The sequence below is a fragment of the Meleagris gallopavo genome, chromosome 1, assembly GCF_905368555.1.
Source record: "Meleagris gallopavo chromosome 1, MGAL_WU_HG_1.1, whole genome shotgun sequence".
Classification (NCBI taxonomy): Eukaryota; Metazoa; Chordata; class Aves; order Galliformes; family Phasianidae; genus Meleagris; species Meleagris gallopavo.
The window spans coordinates 107621580-107639427 of NC_139404.1; the positions used below are offsets into that span (position 1 = coordinate 107621580).

At 40.7% G+C, this 17848-nt stretch overlaps 1 protein-coding gene across 1 annotated transcript; it reads right to left on the reverse strand.

Moving 5' to 3' along the window:
* Window positions 1-3474: 3474 nt before the first annotated feature.
* Window positions 3475-17337, reverse strand: TMPRSS3 (transmembrane serine protease 3). The gene is made up of 13 exons (XM_085216853.1): window positions 17320-17337; window positions 16112-16253; window positions 14602-14712; window positions 13678-13794; window positions 12872-12995; window positions 11827-11952; window positions 11233-11276; window positions 10535-10700; window positions 9824-9993; window positions 7708-7803; window positions 6467-6609; window positions 5660-5812; window positions 3475-3495 (listed from the first exon to the last, which is right to left on the reverse strand). The coding sequence occupies exons 1-13, from the start codon at window positions 17335-17337 to the stop codon at window positions 3475-3477; spliced, it is 1431 nt and encodes a 476-aa protein (XP_085072979.1).
* Between the last annotated feature and the right edge of the window lie 511 nt (window positions 17338-17848).

Sequence of the window (17848 nt, forward strand, 5' to 3'; positions counted from 1 at the left end):
CTCATCTGCTGGAATATTCATATTGCTTTCCATATTCATATTGCTCAGGCTGGCAGCTATCAAAGAACTCTTTGAAAATGAATCAGGTACAGAGTCAATTTCTTTAGCAAAAATTACTCTGTTTTCTGACATCCCCATAACAATGTTTTTACTTCTTGCATGCCAAATTTTGAAGCCAAGAGTTCAAAATCCTGCCTGGCTAACAAGTGTCAGTGCTGGGGATGTACCATTGCTGTGCAGCTCCACCAGTGAGAAATCATGTGGCAAAGGTAAGAAAACAAACTTGGAAACCTCCATCTTGTAAAACACATAAAAACAGAGATGAAAGGCAATGATCAAGTGTGCTCTTTCAGTTTAGATAAGAAATGTTTCCTTGTACCTTCCCTAAAGTTAAACACCTGAACTAAGCTCATTTTTTACTGTGCTCTATGTAATCGCAGGTTTCTGTAGCTCACAGGTGTGATACTGCTTTTCACAGGGCTTTTTGTTGAAGAAAAGAAACTTGATCCACATATCTTGAAACAGTAGTACACTCACACAGATACTGGAGAACATACCCCTTCCAGTGATCGACCTAGGTTTGTCACCACAATAGCAGTTAGGATAGAAGCTGGATGTTGAAGACTGTCAAAAGTTGGATGAGACAAATCTGTTCTTTTTTTTAAGCTTAATGTGCTGTTATTGTATTTGTATTTAGATCCTTACATGAATCTCAACAGTGAGAAAGGTCCTATGAGCCCAACTCTGTTTCATATCCCCTCCTTGTGCAATGATTGCTTCCTGGTGCAGGATGTGTTACCATATGAAAGCATGTAAAGCCTCAGAAAATACTTCTGCTTTCTTGAACACAAGAAACACAAGCATGCTCACACTCTCTGTTCTTGTGCTAATCTCTACATCATGGCAGAAACTGTCTTTCTATTTATGCATCATAAGTGAAAAATGATGTTATTGGAGCATCTAGGAAAAGCGCATATTGAAGAAAAGTTCATCCAAACTTATTAGCTTTGTCTCAGTTTTGGGACAAATATCACGATGACAAGAACAGGTGACAGATGGTAAAATATTGTTTTTCATATGCTAGATATTTATTGGAAGTTTTACACTGGATGAATTTTCTGAGATGCTTGCTGTTGTTGCAAGTTTTCTAAATGGGTGGTGCAAAACAGGTTGTATTTCTAAGGGATACTATGACTGTAATGTAATCCTTCCTTAGCAGCTATTTTAACTGGTGATGTGAGTTCACAAGATAGAAGCTGTTTCATCAGCCTCTTTAACAATGCAGTAGATATACACTCCTCTAGAATAAAGATCTTAAGTATTTCCAAGGTGTTTGCCATGAAACTCCTCATCAAAATTAGTTAATGAGAGCTGCCTTCATCTCCAACTGCTTTGGCAGACTTCTGTACATAAACATGTGGTGTAGCTAATTATTTTCATTGGTCAGGAAGAAGAAAATCCAAGGAAAAGAACAGGCATGTGGTTGTATCACCTCTTTGAAAAGGTACTTTATTGTCTACTAGTTCATTCCCTAGAGACCATCTCATTGATCCTACCTCTCTTAAATAAAAGAGAGATGGAAATGGCCATCTCTGTAACAAAACTCTTCCCACAGTAAATGTTCTAAGCCTCCGTGTATCTTCACCTGGCTTAGCATAAAGAAATATGTTAGTACTGTGATTAAAGTTATTTTTAAACCTCTGGCATTCTTATTAATGGCGTAGGTTCGGGTAGGAAAATCCAGCTTTTTGGACTCTTTTGTGATTACATTCTTCCTCTACCTGAGATGCCATGCCAAGGGCCATGACAAATAAAGATCTGCAGCTCTGAGATCTTGGGCATCCATCATCGATTTAGGGGATAATGTGCCTTCCTGTCTGGAAGACTTCTCCATGGTTTACATTGGACTTCTCTAAAATATAAAGCAGAGCACAATGGATATTTACCAAGCAGTCTTTTTATGGAAATAGAATGATTCAAAAGGATTTTTCAGGGGTATTTTCAGAAATAACGAAAAAACTAATCTATGAACTGAGAGCAACCTCCTCATCTCCAGACTGCTGACAATATCATATATGAGCCATGCTGTGGCAGTGAAAGTTATGAAAACAAGCAGTGAGCATTAAAAAACTTCTGAAAACTTATTAGTTACACAAGGATTCAACATACTTCATTTTAATTCTGTCACAGTTCTTTCAAGTTGAAATTTCCCATTTTATTCCAAATTTTGTGTCATATTTGCAATGGTACTTCCCTCTTGCTTCCAACATGATGTCCTGGAACTGTTATTCCTACAGCACTGCAGTTCTTTTAGCCACAGAGAAGGGTACTGGTGCAGTGACCTCTGAGTATAAATTGAGTGTTCTCAGATCAGTGGGGAGGTTGCCAGTTCATGCTGGTTTACTGTTCGCTCTCAATTTACAGCCAATGTGATGCACTGAGAAAGCAGTTCTCATTACACCAGTGCTTTCTTGCAGCTGTGAAGGGTGGTGATACAAGTACTGATTTACGGGCAACAAAACTGCCTCCAAAACCACATATCAAGCAAATCAGCAGCATGTGATCACTTGATCAGATCAGTTTTGGCTGGTACTGAAAATCTCTGACAACATTATGTGTTATTCAGCCTACTTAGCCTCTAGAACTCAATTCTAATAACTTGCGTTCCAAGATTTTAACAAAGAACAAGTACAAAATGATGAGGCATTTTTCAACATAACAAGACGTTGTTATATTAAAATGGCTTGTAAAACAGGAAACCACAGCAGCACTTCAGCTCCTCTTTTCTTTAAGACTGTTCAGCGATCTCAGAATTTTTCGGTTGTTACAGTCTGTATATTGCTCATTTCCGAGCCATTTACAGCAACAAAACACTCAAGAATTCCACTTTAGGGACTTTGCTCCCATCCACATGATATAAGACTTGAATTCTGTGATTTTTTTTTCTAACAAGAGTTGAACATACTTGCCAAATGTATGCCAAAACTGCTGGCTGCTTGCTTCCTACTTGCTTTATGGCTATAATGAAAGTTGCTGGTACCTGCAAAGCAGCTTGAGCCTTACATGTGGATATTTTCAGGAAAAAAAAAGTATTTTTGTAGCCTGATTCTTGGAAGAGAAGTATCAAAATAGTAGGAAGTAACCTGATCTGAAGTTCCTGTAGACTTGTACACATGGTGCCTGCAAAATGCTATTGCAGCTTTCTGGATTATTAGTTTTAGCACTTTTTTGATGTGTGAAATTACTAGCTGACAGTGAACGCACATGCCTATCAGCCAGAACGAAACTGCCTCATCCATCCAAAAGAGGCTAAATGCACATCAGTTTTCCTTAACTACAGTTACCAGTACCAAAAACAAATGATTAAAAGTAGTCCATGAAGATACAGAGCTCAGAGCAGGTGTCCAGAAGAGTGTGATTGGTCCTTCTGTGGGGGGCATGGATGTCCAAAAGCCCAACGAGTCAATGTGCCCTTCAGGTCTGCAACTCTTCTCTCTAGAAAGCAAAACCAATTATGTATGTATTCTGCTTGCTTCCGTTTGAACCAATGGCACCATAGGGCTGCTGGAGCCAATTCTGCCATCTGAATGGTTGTGCTTGTTCTTCACAAAAACACACTGTCTCCTCTGTTGGGGTGCAACTCCCATCACACGTACTGTGAACCTGTAAGCTTCTCTCACCACTTGAGTTCACTGATTGCTAACTTTGCGTAGGCTGAGACAGGAACAGAAGATTCAAAAAGAATTATGGTTATGGGGGATGGTGGAATATATTAGCAACAGCGGCAGACACTGTGCGTGGGATAGTGCATACAAGGAGCTAAGTAAGATTTGAAGGGGTTTGTTTTGTTTCTTCTTAGTTGTTCCATTGCTGCTTTCTTTCTCTTTTTTTTTTTTTTTTTTTCATTTTTCTTTCTCCTGGGGTGGGAATCTTTCATGCCTATTCAGATGCACTAGCTGAAGCATAGTAGATCTCAGATGGTAATGTATGTAGGCCAATGGTACTCCCATTCTGCACTACAAACTTTGCTTCCTCCCCTAGCGATTCAAAATGGAAGCAAGAGAAACTATGCTCACAGTATTGGATGAACACTTTGATAAACAACATCACCTAACTTTCACTCCTAGAGGAAAGCGATAGAAAACTGTCCATTGCCCTCACAAGAGAGAGTCATCAACAAAATATTTGCATGCTCCCAAAAATCTGCGAGGCAGAAGTGCTTACCTCGGGGTTTAGACCAGGAAATAGAAGATCAGAAAATGCAAATGCCTTCTCTTTAATCATGCCTGGCATTAAATGAACCGTCCTGAGAGTTGGATTGTCACAGTGTCAATTTCCAGAAAGAAAGCATTTAAAGGGCAAGCTGATGACCAAGCTCTTTATCTTGCTATTTTACATCTCTTAGATGAAAATGGATCCCTCTCCCAGCCTCTTTAGTAAGCCTAACTACAATAGTTAAGTTAGTGTGAATAAAGTAAAGGAACTTCTGGAGATACCAAATGAACCCCAATCCATGGTGAGCAGTAGCAGCTAAGAACAGATCAGAATTGTGGTCTTGTTTTCAAAGGTACATTATCTTTTCTTTCTTTTGGTTTCTTTAGATTGCATTACAAAGTGTTTCTGTGCTGCAACTAAAAGTCTTTTTGACGAGGATGAATAAATGTCTAATCTGAAGGATGTCCCTGTGAAAAATTATGACTTGTTAGCATCTAGTCAAACAAATTTTTAACTGTACTTTTTTCCCTCTTGATTACTTCACCATATATGACATTCATCTGAAATGTCTTCACTTATCTTGCATATGCAAAATGCCAGCCATTTCTGGAACCTATGGTTAGATGTAGGGGAAACACAATGACGAAGATACTAAAGGGAAAGGAGGGGAAGAATACCAGAGGTCTAAAAACTTTGGGCACGTTATGTTGTCTTCTCTAGCTTTGTTGAGTGGCAGATGGGCAGTGTGATAGTGTTAACCTTTGCATGTAATATAGACTGTGAAAACAGCATGTGTCATGCAGTATACAGACTGAGCTGATCTAAAACTGCACACATAATCTTGTTTTGGGAATTTCCTCATCTGAGAGTTCTTGACATTAGCACTTCAGATTGTGGAGCAAGTCTAGCCTATTTCACAAGCAAGATGAGGCAGGAGTGATTCTATCACATAGCACTGTGGCAGTACAGGCAGGTGTCAGGGAGTCATGCTGCTGCTGCTGGCACACCACCACTGTTATTCATTCATTCATTCATTCATTTTTTCATTCATTCATTTCAGCAAATTGGGTGCTGGAATAGCAGCACTGGTGCCTCTGTCCTCTCTGTGCCGCTTTGGTGCTTGGGGTGTTTTATCTTGGTAGGAGAATGACACATAAGAGCCTGTGTATAGATGCTTACCTGTGAGCTGTGACTCACCCAGGTAAGTGAAGGTGGCTGCAGCATCCCCACACTTCTTTGCCTCTGCTTTCCTCCCCTTTCAGCCAACACCTTCTCTCCCCACTCCCAATTTTATTTCTCCCCACTCAGCTTCTACAGGACAAACTCACTCTTGTGTCACACATTGCCATACAGCAAAAGTCAGCTGTGACAAATACGGATGAATCCTATGTGGAACAGGTGAAGCAAAGCTACATCTGGAGATGGAGACAGGGCAAAACCACACCTCCATCTGCTCGTGTATCCAGCCCAGGAAGGAGGTAGTTCGGCTGTAGACACCAGGCTTGTTCGCTTCTGCACAGCCCACTCCAAAGCTGGTGGTTCCCACCAACTTCCAGATACTCATATCTTCACATGCTAAAGGGCCCCCACTGTCTCCCTGGAGGACAAAGAATTAAGACAAATGTCAGTGCCTCAGACACTTAAATGAAAACTTGTGCCCTTCATGCCTTGGTTTCATCTTGTCCCTTGTGTGATTGTATCTGGGTAACTCTGGTAACTTTGCCCCTCATTCATGACTAGCTAGGTGATCCTGCATTACTGTGTGTGGGGCTAAGTTACTGGCAATCCACTGATACTCAAATCCTTTTTTCCATCCCCCTACCTCTACATTTTCCAAAGTTCCACACTTCTTATCTTCTCATGTATGCTTTGGCTGCTTTTCACTATGGGGTTTCTGCACCTTGCAGTCTCCAGAGCTGCTCACAGTGCAATTCAGTGCAGTGCAGAGGCCATAGTCAGGGCAAGGAAAGGATGGTACCACACTGTAGCACATACAAGAAATTTAAAAATGACCTAAGTAAATTTGGCTTCAGAAGTAGCAGATATGGCCCACAGAAGAAAGGTAAAGAGGGAATTGTAGTGCATGAATGTGTGCACATTCAGTGGCTTGTATTCATGGTGAACAGAGTAAATGGTACAAGAACAAATATTTGTCCAAGAAAAGCCTGGGAGTGCCTTCTGATAGCTTATCACTCATGTTTTTCCATCGCTGCTGTTAATGAGCACACTTGCAGTTTGGAAACTTCCATACCTGGCAGGTGTCCACCCCTCCCTTTAGGAAACCGGCACAAAGCATTGAAGAGGTTATGATCCCACCATAGACATCCCTGTGATTGCAAATTCTATTAGAAATCAAGGGAACACCTGCGTAATTCATGGTTTCGGATGTATCACCTGTTCAAAAACAGAACAAAACCAAAAACTAACAAATCTTGAAAGTAATCTCTACCCTTGAAAGTAATCTCTACTAAAAAATAGATGCTTTACAATATGAACTGGCAAGCAAGAGTGAGAGAAATATAGTTATAATGACAACGTAATGTAAGTCTCATCACGTACATAATCTAGTAACTAGTGACTGCATAGAGCTGGGCATTATCATAGTGTGTAATAAAAAATGGTGAGCTATATGTTTCTACTTCAATTGGGAACTTAAAAGCTATTTGGACACTGTCTTCTAATTCTAGTGTACAGATTTGTTTTGAATTTAGTCCCTGTTCTGTTCATCAACAAATCACCTGCAAACATCTGTTTTATTTTACAAGTATTCATCAGTCTCAGTGAATCATATCCACAAATAGGAGCACTTGCACATTATCCTTCCAATTTAGATCTCATATTTTTATGTGGTAACTGTTGCTTTTTCTTTTTTCCCACCTTTTGCTATTATCTATTATTTTGTTCTCTGAACAACGGGAACATTTTAAATGAGACAAATCAAGAATGAATAAAGAACAATGACCTGAACATTCAAGCATTCTGAAGTGAAAGTGAGTCAGTACATATTATTGACTAATATAAACCACGAGTCATGCTAAAAAAAAATGTTCCCTTTTGTTTGTAACATAATTCACAAATCTAATTTCTTTATCATCCAACTCGCCTGAAAATATACATGCTCTCTCTTGAAAAAATGAATGCTTGATTCTTGCATTTCTTCTCTGCTTCGTGTGCTTGAAGTTATAAAAAACACGAGAGGTTGGATGGTGCTCTGCCTAGATGGTACTGCACCTACATGTGGTTTTCATCCTTTTCACAAAGTGTACCCATTCATTCCTCATATTAAGAGTTAGTACAGCACTTTTGTCTCATATTCCCTCTTGCAAAAGACTGAATTCCCTTTCCAGGGTGACCATAAAATGTAGGGATATGTTATCTTCTTCCCCTTAGATATCCCAGACAATTTAATGTTGAGCAATTGCTCCAGCCAAATCCTATACTCTGTGTGAGGTACTTTCATGTACTGTAACTGACAGTGGGCATTTAAAATACCTCCTTCAACAGTTGCTCCCCATCCTGATACCCAACACATTTTTCCTTCTGGGAACTGTTCACCAAAATTAGGCAGACAAATTGGCTCTATGTGACCTAGTTAAAGAAAAAAAAAAAAAAATAAGTAAAGAGAGAGAGAACAAGAGAGAGAAGGGAGAATCATTTTCAAAATTTGACACAAAGTGTATGCTTGAGTAAATCTTTCAGGATATGTCTTGCGATGAAGTTTCTAAGAAAACTATCCACTCACCACATAAAGAAACTTAGTAGTTCATAGAATCGTAGAATCACAGAATCTTAGAACCATTAAAGTTGGAAAAGACTTCTGAGACCACCTAGTCCAACCACCAGCCCATCCCCACCATGCCCACTAACCATGGCCCTCAGTGCCACATTCACATGGTTCTTGAGCACTTCTAGGGACAGTGACTCTGTCATCTCCCTGGGCAGCCCACTGCCTCACCGCTCTTTCAGAGAATAATTTTTTCCTAATATCCTACCTTCTATAAGTCTTTTGTCTTATGGCCAAATACCTACAGCGGGCTTAATTTTCATCAAGAAAGAAGTAATAAAAGAGGTGTTGGAATGTCAATAAAGTGAAGAATGAGTAAGTAAGAAATACACCTCATACTCAGCTGATGGGTACAATTGAGACCCCATGGCATGCTGCTCTGCCAGAAGAAGGGCCATGGTTAGCTGTAACATGACTGATATAGTACCCTGTGATATGTTTTGTGCAGTGGCATGTGAAAAGAGCTGTAAGCATGCATTACTGCAGCCTTCTGAAAGGGTAGCACGATGTCTGTCCGGGATACTCTTTTCTTCCCATCTATGTATTCATAGACCTAGAGTACCTCTGTGCTCTGGGGTACTGAATGCTGTGCAATACAGTCAGTGTTTGATGTTCATGGGGATGAACTACAAGCTATCGAGGTGGCCTAGCACTACACAAAGGGAAGGAACATATGATGTTATAATGGGTAATTCCTAGCACTACCCTTCTCCACTGTGCAACAATTCCAGCTAAAACATCAAGCCTCCAAGGCTCCCCAGGCTGCCCCTTGTCCCCAGTTTAGATGCAGAGCTTTTCCTGTTCTTGGCAGGCTCACAAACTTGATCCTGAGCAAAAGAAAACAGCAGTGGCAGAAATTTCAAACAGAACAAATTCAAGCTGAATTTTTATCTAAACTGGAAGTTGGAAAGATTTAATAGAATGGAATCATAGAATCACTGTATGGCTTGAGTTGGAAGGGATCTTAAAGGTCATCTAGTTACACTCTTCCTGCTGTGAGCAATTTCAAGAGTATTGATTTAGGAACGGACAATCTAGATGCACCGGGGAGCCAGTCCACCTTAGCTGAAAGAGCTCACAATGAATAGGAAATACTGGTAGGTGATGATTTATATTCATACAGTATTATTACACATTATTTCAACTCACTGATTAGTGTCAGCCGTAGACAGCATCATACTAAGAAAATAAGACTGGTTTTAATTCAAAAGCACTGTTATGTTTGTATTATGTTGGCTTCTCTTTGAAATTTAAACCTGATTTTCAGCTTTGGACACTGCTGGACGTCCCTATACTCACAGAAATAAGGACAGCAAGAACATTGTAAAAATCTCTGTGATGTCCAATAAAGATTAGGTGGGATATATATTTTAGAAAGGAAAAATTATTTAGAAAGAATAAAGGCAATGTTTGCCTATTATTAAATGCCTTCAGCAAGCCAACATCAGAATGAATTGGAAACCTGCAGTGCCTGTGATCGCATTGTACCTCTGTACCTGAATACAGAATACAAGTGTTTCTGGTGTTGGGGCTGGTAAGGCTTTCTGCTGCCATGTGGAGACAGTACTTGGAACAGTAGCTAAGGCTCATGCTATGGCTGCTGGTGAGCAAGGGGAATAAGCCAGTGTCATTTGGGTAGGGACCCCTTGCCATCACAGCAGCAGGCTCACTACATTTATGCTGCTCTTCTCTCATTGTTTTTAGAGGCAGTGAGAATGCACCCAGATGGCCTGTGTCAGATCAAAAGAACTTCCCAGCCCGTGCTCTTAGCTAGTGAAGTGAGAAAATCAAGTGACAGCTCACACAACTCACACAATGAATTACCATTGAAAGCAAGTGGTGCTGCCAGTTTCATCAGTGCTATATCATTTCCCATCGTCTTGGGTTTATAATTTCGATGGTATATAATCTTTTCCACTGAATATGTGTGAACCTGGGTATCTTGCTGAGTCACAAAGCCAACTTGCACACTCCAGGAGCTTGGTAAGTACAAGCTGAAATGAAGAGGTAGGGGAAAGTGAGAAACCTTTAAGAAAACTCTTAGGTTGTCATTTGACTCCCAAGCTTACAAACTGATTGATCCTATTAAATTGAGAAGGGTCTTGTCATTTACCTAGGAGCTTCTGAGTACTTTAGTACTCAGCAGCCAAGTAAAAAATTCCTCCCGAGACATTAAATCACATGCAATGTAGAGAAATCAGTGATCTGAATTCTAAATAAATGATTTTACATTTATCAGTTATTTAAGTTGATTTCCCAGGCAGCTGAGAGTTTCCAGTATTTCTGAAAATTGGGCAGTGTGATTTGAACACTTTTGTGGAAAATCCTTTTCCATAAGGATTTGCACCGGTACAGAAAGAAGGAGAGACGGTTTAAATGCTATAGATAAAGTCTGTGAAATCAGGATAAGGCAGTCTTTTCTGCAGGTTTTTCAAAGACAAAGCACAATGCTTGAGCCTTCTTCTGCAGTGTCTCCCAGGATGTGCTGCAAGTAGAGTCAATGGGACACCTGAGTAAGACAAGTTAGGGACTTACTCGTAGACACAGTGTGCAGCTGTGATGATCCAGCGTGGGGTGATGACAGACCCTCCACAGAGGTGGTGCCCATGGAACTGCAGGCTGACCTGCCAAGGCCATTGCTGGGGCAAGGATGCATTGCCTCCCACAATCCGCGGCCTGTAGCTGGCTCGCATCCCGCATGCTGTCAGAAAGCAAAGTTTACAGTCCATGGGGGAAACATGGGAACAGTTTCTGTGACCTTAAGAAATTCTACTCCTAATCCTGCCAAGGCCAGGTGGTCTCTGCAGCAGGACCATCTGCAGGCCCATTTCCAACGCCCAATGACTTTTCATATCCCAACTGGAAAACAAGCTGGCATAGACAGGTATGCATCAAAGTTCAGGAATTAAGACAGAATTTCCGTTTCCATGCTAAGGTGGCAAAGACTTTGAATTGTAGCATCAGATCATTGATCCAGTGCACAATCCTTACATGTCTATTTCCTACTATGATTTTCACTGAATCATTCTTGCTATGTGATACTCCAAATCTGCCCTCCAAGTCCACTCTGGATGCCTGAAGTTCTCTGAAATTTTATATAAGAAGTACAATTTTTCATTGCGTGTGAAAAACTGACAGTATTCCCCTGAGTATCCAATTCCTCCCCACTCTTGCTCTGAAGTGGGTGAAGAAGGACAGGTTTTCATCTTATTCTCACTTTTGCTGATGCTTACCCAAACACTTTAAGACGATTACACTGCCAGAATTGCATTCTTCCCTAAGATGAAGAGACAGTAAAGTATTAGATACAATTTAGGAATATCATTTTTTTTCCCTAGTACGTATGTTTACTAGAATTAATATATTAAGAGAGACATGAAGTCAAGCACTCATCCAATCTACTTAAGGCATTTAACTGAAGTACGTAAGGTAGGAGCTTAGACACCATCAGGAATCTGCAGACCACTTGCTGTCCTGCTGAAGAGTGGTTCACTCTTCTGTGAGGGGAGGTTACTTTTAGCACATGACCTGTAGTCTCCTTGGATCCATAGCTTGCTTCTCAGTGCAAAGCAACTAAGAAAAGCAAGCTGTTGTCAAGATAAAGAAACACATAATGAGGGGTTATATTCCCACTGGGAAACAGCTAGGCATCTGTAAACTCAACGGAACTGCTCTATGTTAGAGAAAGATAAGTGCCTGGTGTCTATCCATTTTCTGTAAAGGGATCAAGGGACAGACAACTTTGTCAAATAGCCCATTAAATTCTCTCTTTCTGTCAATATGAACAACCTGGTTTTCTGTCATTCAACCAACAAGTTAAGGCGTACCTCAAGTTTGTTGCATTGTGCAGGGATGTCACTTGATCCATGGGTAACCAATGGCTGAGGGATACAAAATGTCTTTGAAACTGTTTTTCAACAGCAGCCACAGGCAGGTAACCTGAACTCACATAACTGCAAATAAAGCATAAACACAGCTTCATCAGACAGATTTCCAGTAATACGCCTGAATAATTTAGTGCCTCTATTAGTGGGAAGCCAGGGCAGCAGCCACAATGATCAGATTATGGCACTTGGTGAACTCATCTCACTTCCTCCAAGAAGTGCTTCTTATAATGCATGCATATTTCTTCCAGTACCATATCAGAAGTCACACATACCAAGGGGTATTTAACTGGCAGAGAAAGTCAGTTTTAATTCTAATGTTGTGCTAGAACTTCATTGTGACTGGATGCAAGTATCTTCAGCAAGTATCAATGGATGTCAGTGGGTGCCACATTTTCTACATGGAGGAATTCAGTGACACACCTTTGCTTCATACACACTTCCATATCAGACGCTATTTTGTCAGACTGCCCCTCTGCTGCCATCTCTCACATGGCAACAGCATGTAATGGGATATTGGTGGGAAGGTTCAACCTCTACCGCCATAGCTCCAACATCCGTCTCTGATATTGTGGGCCAACATCATAAAATAGGAGAGGCATTACTTTCTGAGCAGACCTCACATATAATTTTTCTGCTGATGAAGAAAATAAATGGAAAATGCTCACATGTTGCACAGTACTTCTCAAACAGGTTGCAGTTACTAGGGGACAGGTAGGATTCAGATACCTGCAACCCATAGGGAAGACTTAACCAAACCATTGCTGTTAGCCATCATCCAGGATTTACAGGAGCAATAGCTGGCATTTTTAGTGTGCAAATATTCATGACAATTTCCCACATTATCCTCAGTTATATTATTCACAAGTAAGGATTAAGTCCTTTTTTATTTTAAAGCACGGCCTCATGCAGGGTTTCATTAAGAAAATTGCAAATATCAGAATTAGTTAAGAATGTCAAATAAATTCCTTCTGTTTTACATTCATACCTTGAGAAACCCAGGTGTTTACAGGTAGTATTTCCATACTCTGCCTTCCAGTCATCAGAACAGACTGTTCGCCAAGATCCAGAGGTGAACACCTGCAGCACAGCTCTCTTGCCACTCAGCCTGACTTTGAGATTCAGAGGAAGAAAAGCCTGAGTGAGATGCAAAGAACCATTGGGACAACATGCTGTGTAATGCACCACTGTGGCATCCACATTTCCTGGCTCTTGAAGTTTTTACTACTTGTCTTTTTGATCACTTGGATCCTTTGGCAGAACTTTTCTGTGCATTTTTGTGTCTTAACTTTAAGGAGGGAATTAGTAGAGGAGGTTTTCCCTACGAGTGTCCCTCTTTGTAATGTATTGAAGCACACTTACGATAGCACAGTCAAGACAAAAAAGTCTGTGCTAATCACAGAATCATAAAATACCCCATGTTAGAAGGGACTCACAAGGATTACTGAGTCCAGCTCTAGACTGCATATAGGACCACCCAAAAATCAGACTGTATGTCTAAGAGCACTGTCCAGACACTCCTTGAACTCCAGCACTGGAGGCCGTGCCCACAGCCCTGTGCAGCCCGTTCCATGCCCACCGCCCTGTGGTGCAGCCCCTTTCCCTGACCCCCAGCTGCCCCTCCCCTGACACAGCTCCATGCCGTTCCCTCGGGCCCTGTCGCTGTCACACAGAGCAGAGATCAGTCTCTATATTCCTCTGTCTCACTGAAATTCTTTACAACACATCTCTCTTAACAGCATGCCAGACACTGCAGGAGGAGGTAGCAGGGATTTATAATCACATCTGAATTACCACATCCATACTCATCTTCCCCTTCTTTACAGTTGAAGACACCATTGCACCTGGCTGATTTCTGGATACACTTGAAGGATGATCGGCAGCGAAACTTCCCAATGCAGTTGTATTGGACTGGCAAGAATGGAAGAAAACAAGGTGATGAAATACACATTCTTGCTTTCATTATCTGGCCATACTTCCACCTTGCTGAGGCAAAGGCAACTCTGTACTCTAGGAACTTCTGAAATACAACCCAGACGTTGCTACGTGGTGCTGTTAAACTCATCCATTAGTAATGAATTGTAGGATGAAACAGCTTTGCTGCCTGTGCTGTCTCTTTCACAACTACCTTAACCCAGTTCATGTTCCACACCAGGATAAGTTTCCAGTTGCTGTGAACCCTTACCAGCAAAGCAAGGAGATCCTTACTCATTCCAGTTGTGGATGTGAACTACTTTACCCAACATATTTGTTGCCTACCACTGGGTAGGGCACATCTTCCAGTCACAAATGAACTTATCCTATGATTTCTTTTCCTTCATAGAGCTTTGTTATAGTGGAAAGTTCATTTGTTTTCTGAAACCAAACTGAAAGTACTGATTTACAAGACAAAACTATGCATGTTACCTTAAGCTCTCCTTGGCTCAATTCTTAGAGCACGACTCAAGAGGAATCACTGAAATGTGACTGGAGAGTTTTCTTAGTTCACTTGTGTCCTAAGTATTACATCAGTCTTGTCATGAGTGCCAGATTTATTTTATTTGTACATGCAAATAAAATGTAAAGCCATATCAGCAAGACTTTATACTTCAGTTAGCAAGTAGCAGTAGCAGGTTAATTCCATTCTAAGTAAAAAGCTCATGAAAAATTAAGAATTAGAATGGTTAATTGAGAATGAATAACTAATGAATAACTTAATGAATAACTAATTGTACTCACCACCCAGGCCAGTGGCAGCTGCTAGGATTACTACAAAGAATAAAGCACAGACATATGGAAGGTATTTGGGGGAGGTTAATACTTGGCACATCGAAGGTGGTTCAATATCCCCTAGAAACCAAACAGAGATAACAGCTTCTATGAAGTTAAAACAGCTGGAGTTTGCAATGAAAAGATTTCTCTAACATTAAGCTAGATGAAGCAGCAACTGCTGCATGCAATTCACAATCATTCCTGTCCATGACATCTCCTGACCCTTGCCTGTACCATATCTGTGGTCCCAGGGCTCCCTCCAGCAGCAACCCCAGCTGCATAGTGCTCTGAGCACAGTGTACAGCCCCATGCACCAGCTCCAGTGCTGAGGTAACACTCCTGTAAGGGAGGAAGAGCTAAAGCTTTGAACGTGAGCAAGAATATTGGAAAGACAGGACCTGTTAATAAATAGCTTTCAAGGCAAGAAGGAAGAAAGTTTTGGACTTTGAAGCAAAGTTAATTGAAAACAGTAGAAAGCAAAAAAAAAACATGGGACCTCCAAATTAGAAGATAGCTGGAAAAAGTGTCAAAAAAGGTGATCTGGATGAAATTTTACTATAAAGGCAAGGAAAGAATCAAGTAATAGCTTTATGCTGAGATTCAGTTTTCAAGGAAAAAGACTCATCTGAAGTTAAAATAGACACCAGCAGGAACTGCTGAATGCATTTCATGAGCAGGAATGATTCCATTCACCTTTGTAGCTGACCTCAACTTGGTAGCATTGTGATTCAGTACAAAAACAATGGATTCCACTGAAAATAATGACTGGTTCACTTGTGATAAACATATTCTGACATACAAAGTGCAAAGTATGGGAAAATAGCCTACACAGCTCTCGCGTGTATATACACAAGAGCTGGTAGAACCTTGTTGTCAATTTTAATTCGTGCAGCTCTTAACCCCCTTCTTCAAGCTTTGAATCTAAGATTAACAGGAACTTAGAACCAGTCAAGGATGCTGAGTGTCTCCCAGTGCTCATAGAATCACAGGTAAATCCCAAACTTCCCAAGCTCTCCCTAAAGCAACTGAGCAACTGATTTTGACAATGGAGTTGGTGTCTGATATCCAAAATTTTACACAGCCACAGTTAGTATATTTGCCATGAAACCCATGGGAAGTAACTAACATGTTTGCTATTCCTCCTACAGACTGTTATATTGTGCATTCAGGTTTTTTTTAATGGGCTGAATTTCCAACTTGGGAAAATTTCAAATAAGCCAATGAAAACTGTCAGAAAAGCGTGGGGAAATATCCGCTATGTGGCAGAAGTGTGTGGATAATTTGTCTATAAAAAATGCTTGTGCGTGCAAGCACAAGACAGAAGATGTCATCACCTGCTGATATGGTGGCAAATCTCACGGCTGGGGGAGTGAGGTTGTGTTTCTTGTTCCTCCGAGTAATTGCTTTCTCTGAATGTGTGGGCAAGCTAATTAGCTGTTCAGATTACAAAGGTCAAAACACTATGTAGCATCCCTACCAGATCCATCTGCACTGGGATCAACTCTCACTTGTATGCTGAAAAATCTTTTGAAGGAGAACTGAATTTCTGGTACTGGTGGTCCATCTTCTGTAATAGAGATGATTTCAAGACTTCCAGTAGTGGGATTTCCCCCTTGAGCCTAGCTCAACAGAAGAAATAAAGAGAAATATTTAAGCAAATTACTTCTATTACCTCAAAAAATCTGACACTCTTCTTCTGATATGAAAGGATATTTTCTTCCTACTCCCATTGATAATTCTTTTTCTATGCAATGCAGATAAAAAATGAATCCGCAGAGACACCTGCAAGAATGCTGTGTTTGCCCAAAATAAGCCATTTCTTCATGAGAAAAGAAACCATACTTCATGAGAGAAGCTCTTGCAACTAATTAACCAGCAACTACAGAAGTTAAATTATTTTCAAGTTTGTCTAAGCACTTTCAATAACTCTTGACTTCTTTTTTTTCCCTTAAATTTCAACCTGACCCTTGTAAGGTGCTCTCTTTAATTGCAATCAGAAACAAGAGAGACAGAAAAGCACATCACACCTGTACAGTACCTGGCAGCAACCTCATGCTTGGGCAGAATGAATTTTAGCCCAGAAAACCCTTAATCTCTTTCCATACAGTGGAGAATTATTAAAACGGGCCACACCAGAACTCAAGGTAAGCAGCTTCAAAATTCTGATTTCTAGCTTCAGTTCCAAGCACTATCAGTGACAAAAGGTATCAGGTTTTTGACCTCATGATGGTGTGAAATAGGTCCAGGATTGCTAAAGAGAGTGGAGTTGGTAAGGTGTAAAAGCAGCACAAGTGCTTGTCAAATCAGTCCCAGAAGATATTTATAGTGACACATTTTAGGCAAAGTATATGTGTTTTGTTGGTGGCACTAATCTCTAATCACCTGGAATATCTCTTCACCTTTCAGCAAAGAGTTGCAATGAGGTTTGTACTCTTTCTTTTGATAAAGTTCGATTTTCATTTCAATGACCATAAATTAAATTTCATATGTAGCCCACTAATTTTAAGGCAGATTAAAGGACGGTGTGCTGTACATAATTTTTAAATATTTTTAATACTCTTCTACGCTTAAAAACCTCCTAACCGGTGCATAAGTTGAGCATTGAGAAGTATCAACCACATGAGAGAGAAGCACAGACACATCACTTCTTTAGAGGACATCACGCCCTCCCAAAGCTTCACTCACCTCTTCCTGAGAAGTCATAGTTAAAAGCAAAACTGTTTTCTCTCTTCATCATCAAAAGAAGCCAAAAGGAAGTCCTGAGGTTGCTAAGCCAGCCCACTCTGAGAGGTTTCCCGAGCCACGCCGGGCCGCTCGTTCAGCCGCTGGTCACAGGCAGTCTTGTGGAGACAGCTGTGAAATCCAACCTGGGGATGGATATCATGTAGCTTCGGATGGCATGGCTACGGAAAGGGGGAGATAAAAATTCAGCACACGTTTTAATCATCCTAAGAGCGTAAAGTAATATTGCAGTATTTGCAAACCTTTCTGTAACCTTCCAGGAGAAGAAATACCACTGAAGTTAAACCATGCAGGCTCGTGCTTGCTCATCTTTTATCAAAAACTGTGTAGTGGAAGAGTCTGCCTGCAGCCCTGAGTGGCAGCAGACAGAGGCCCAATTCTTCATACAGAATCCTTGGATGATGCTGCTCCTTCTTCACTTCCTTACCCTTTGCTGTGTGCTCATAACAAACAGCACATTTAAACAGGGGTT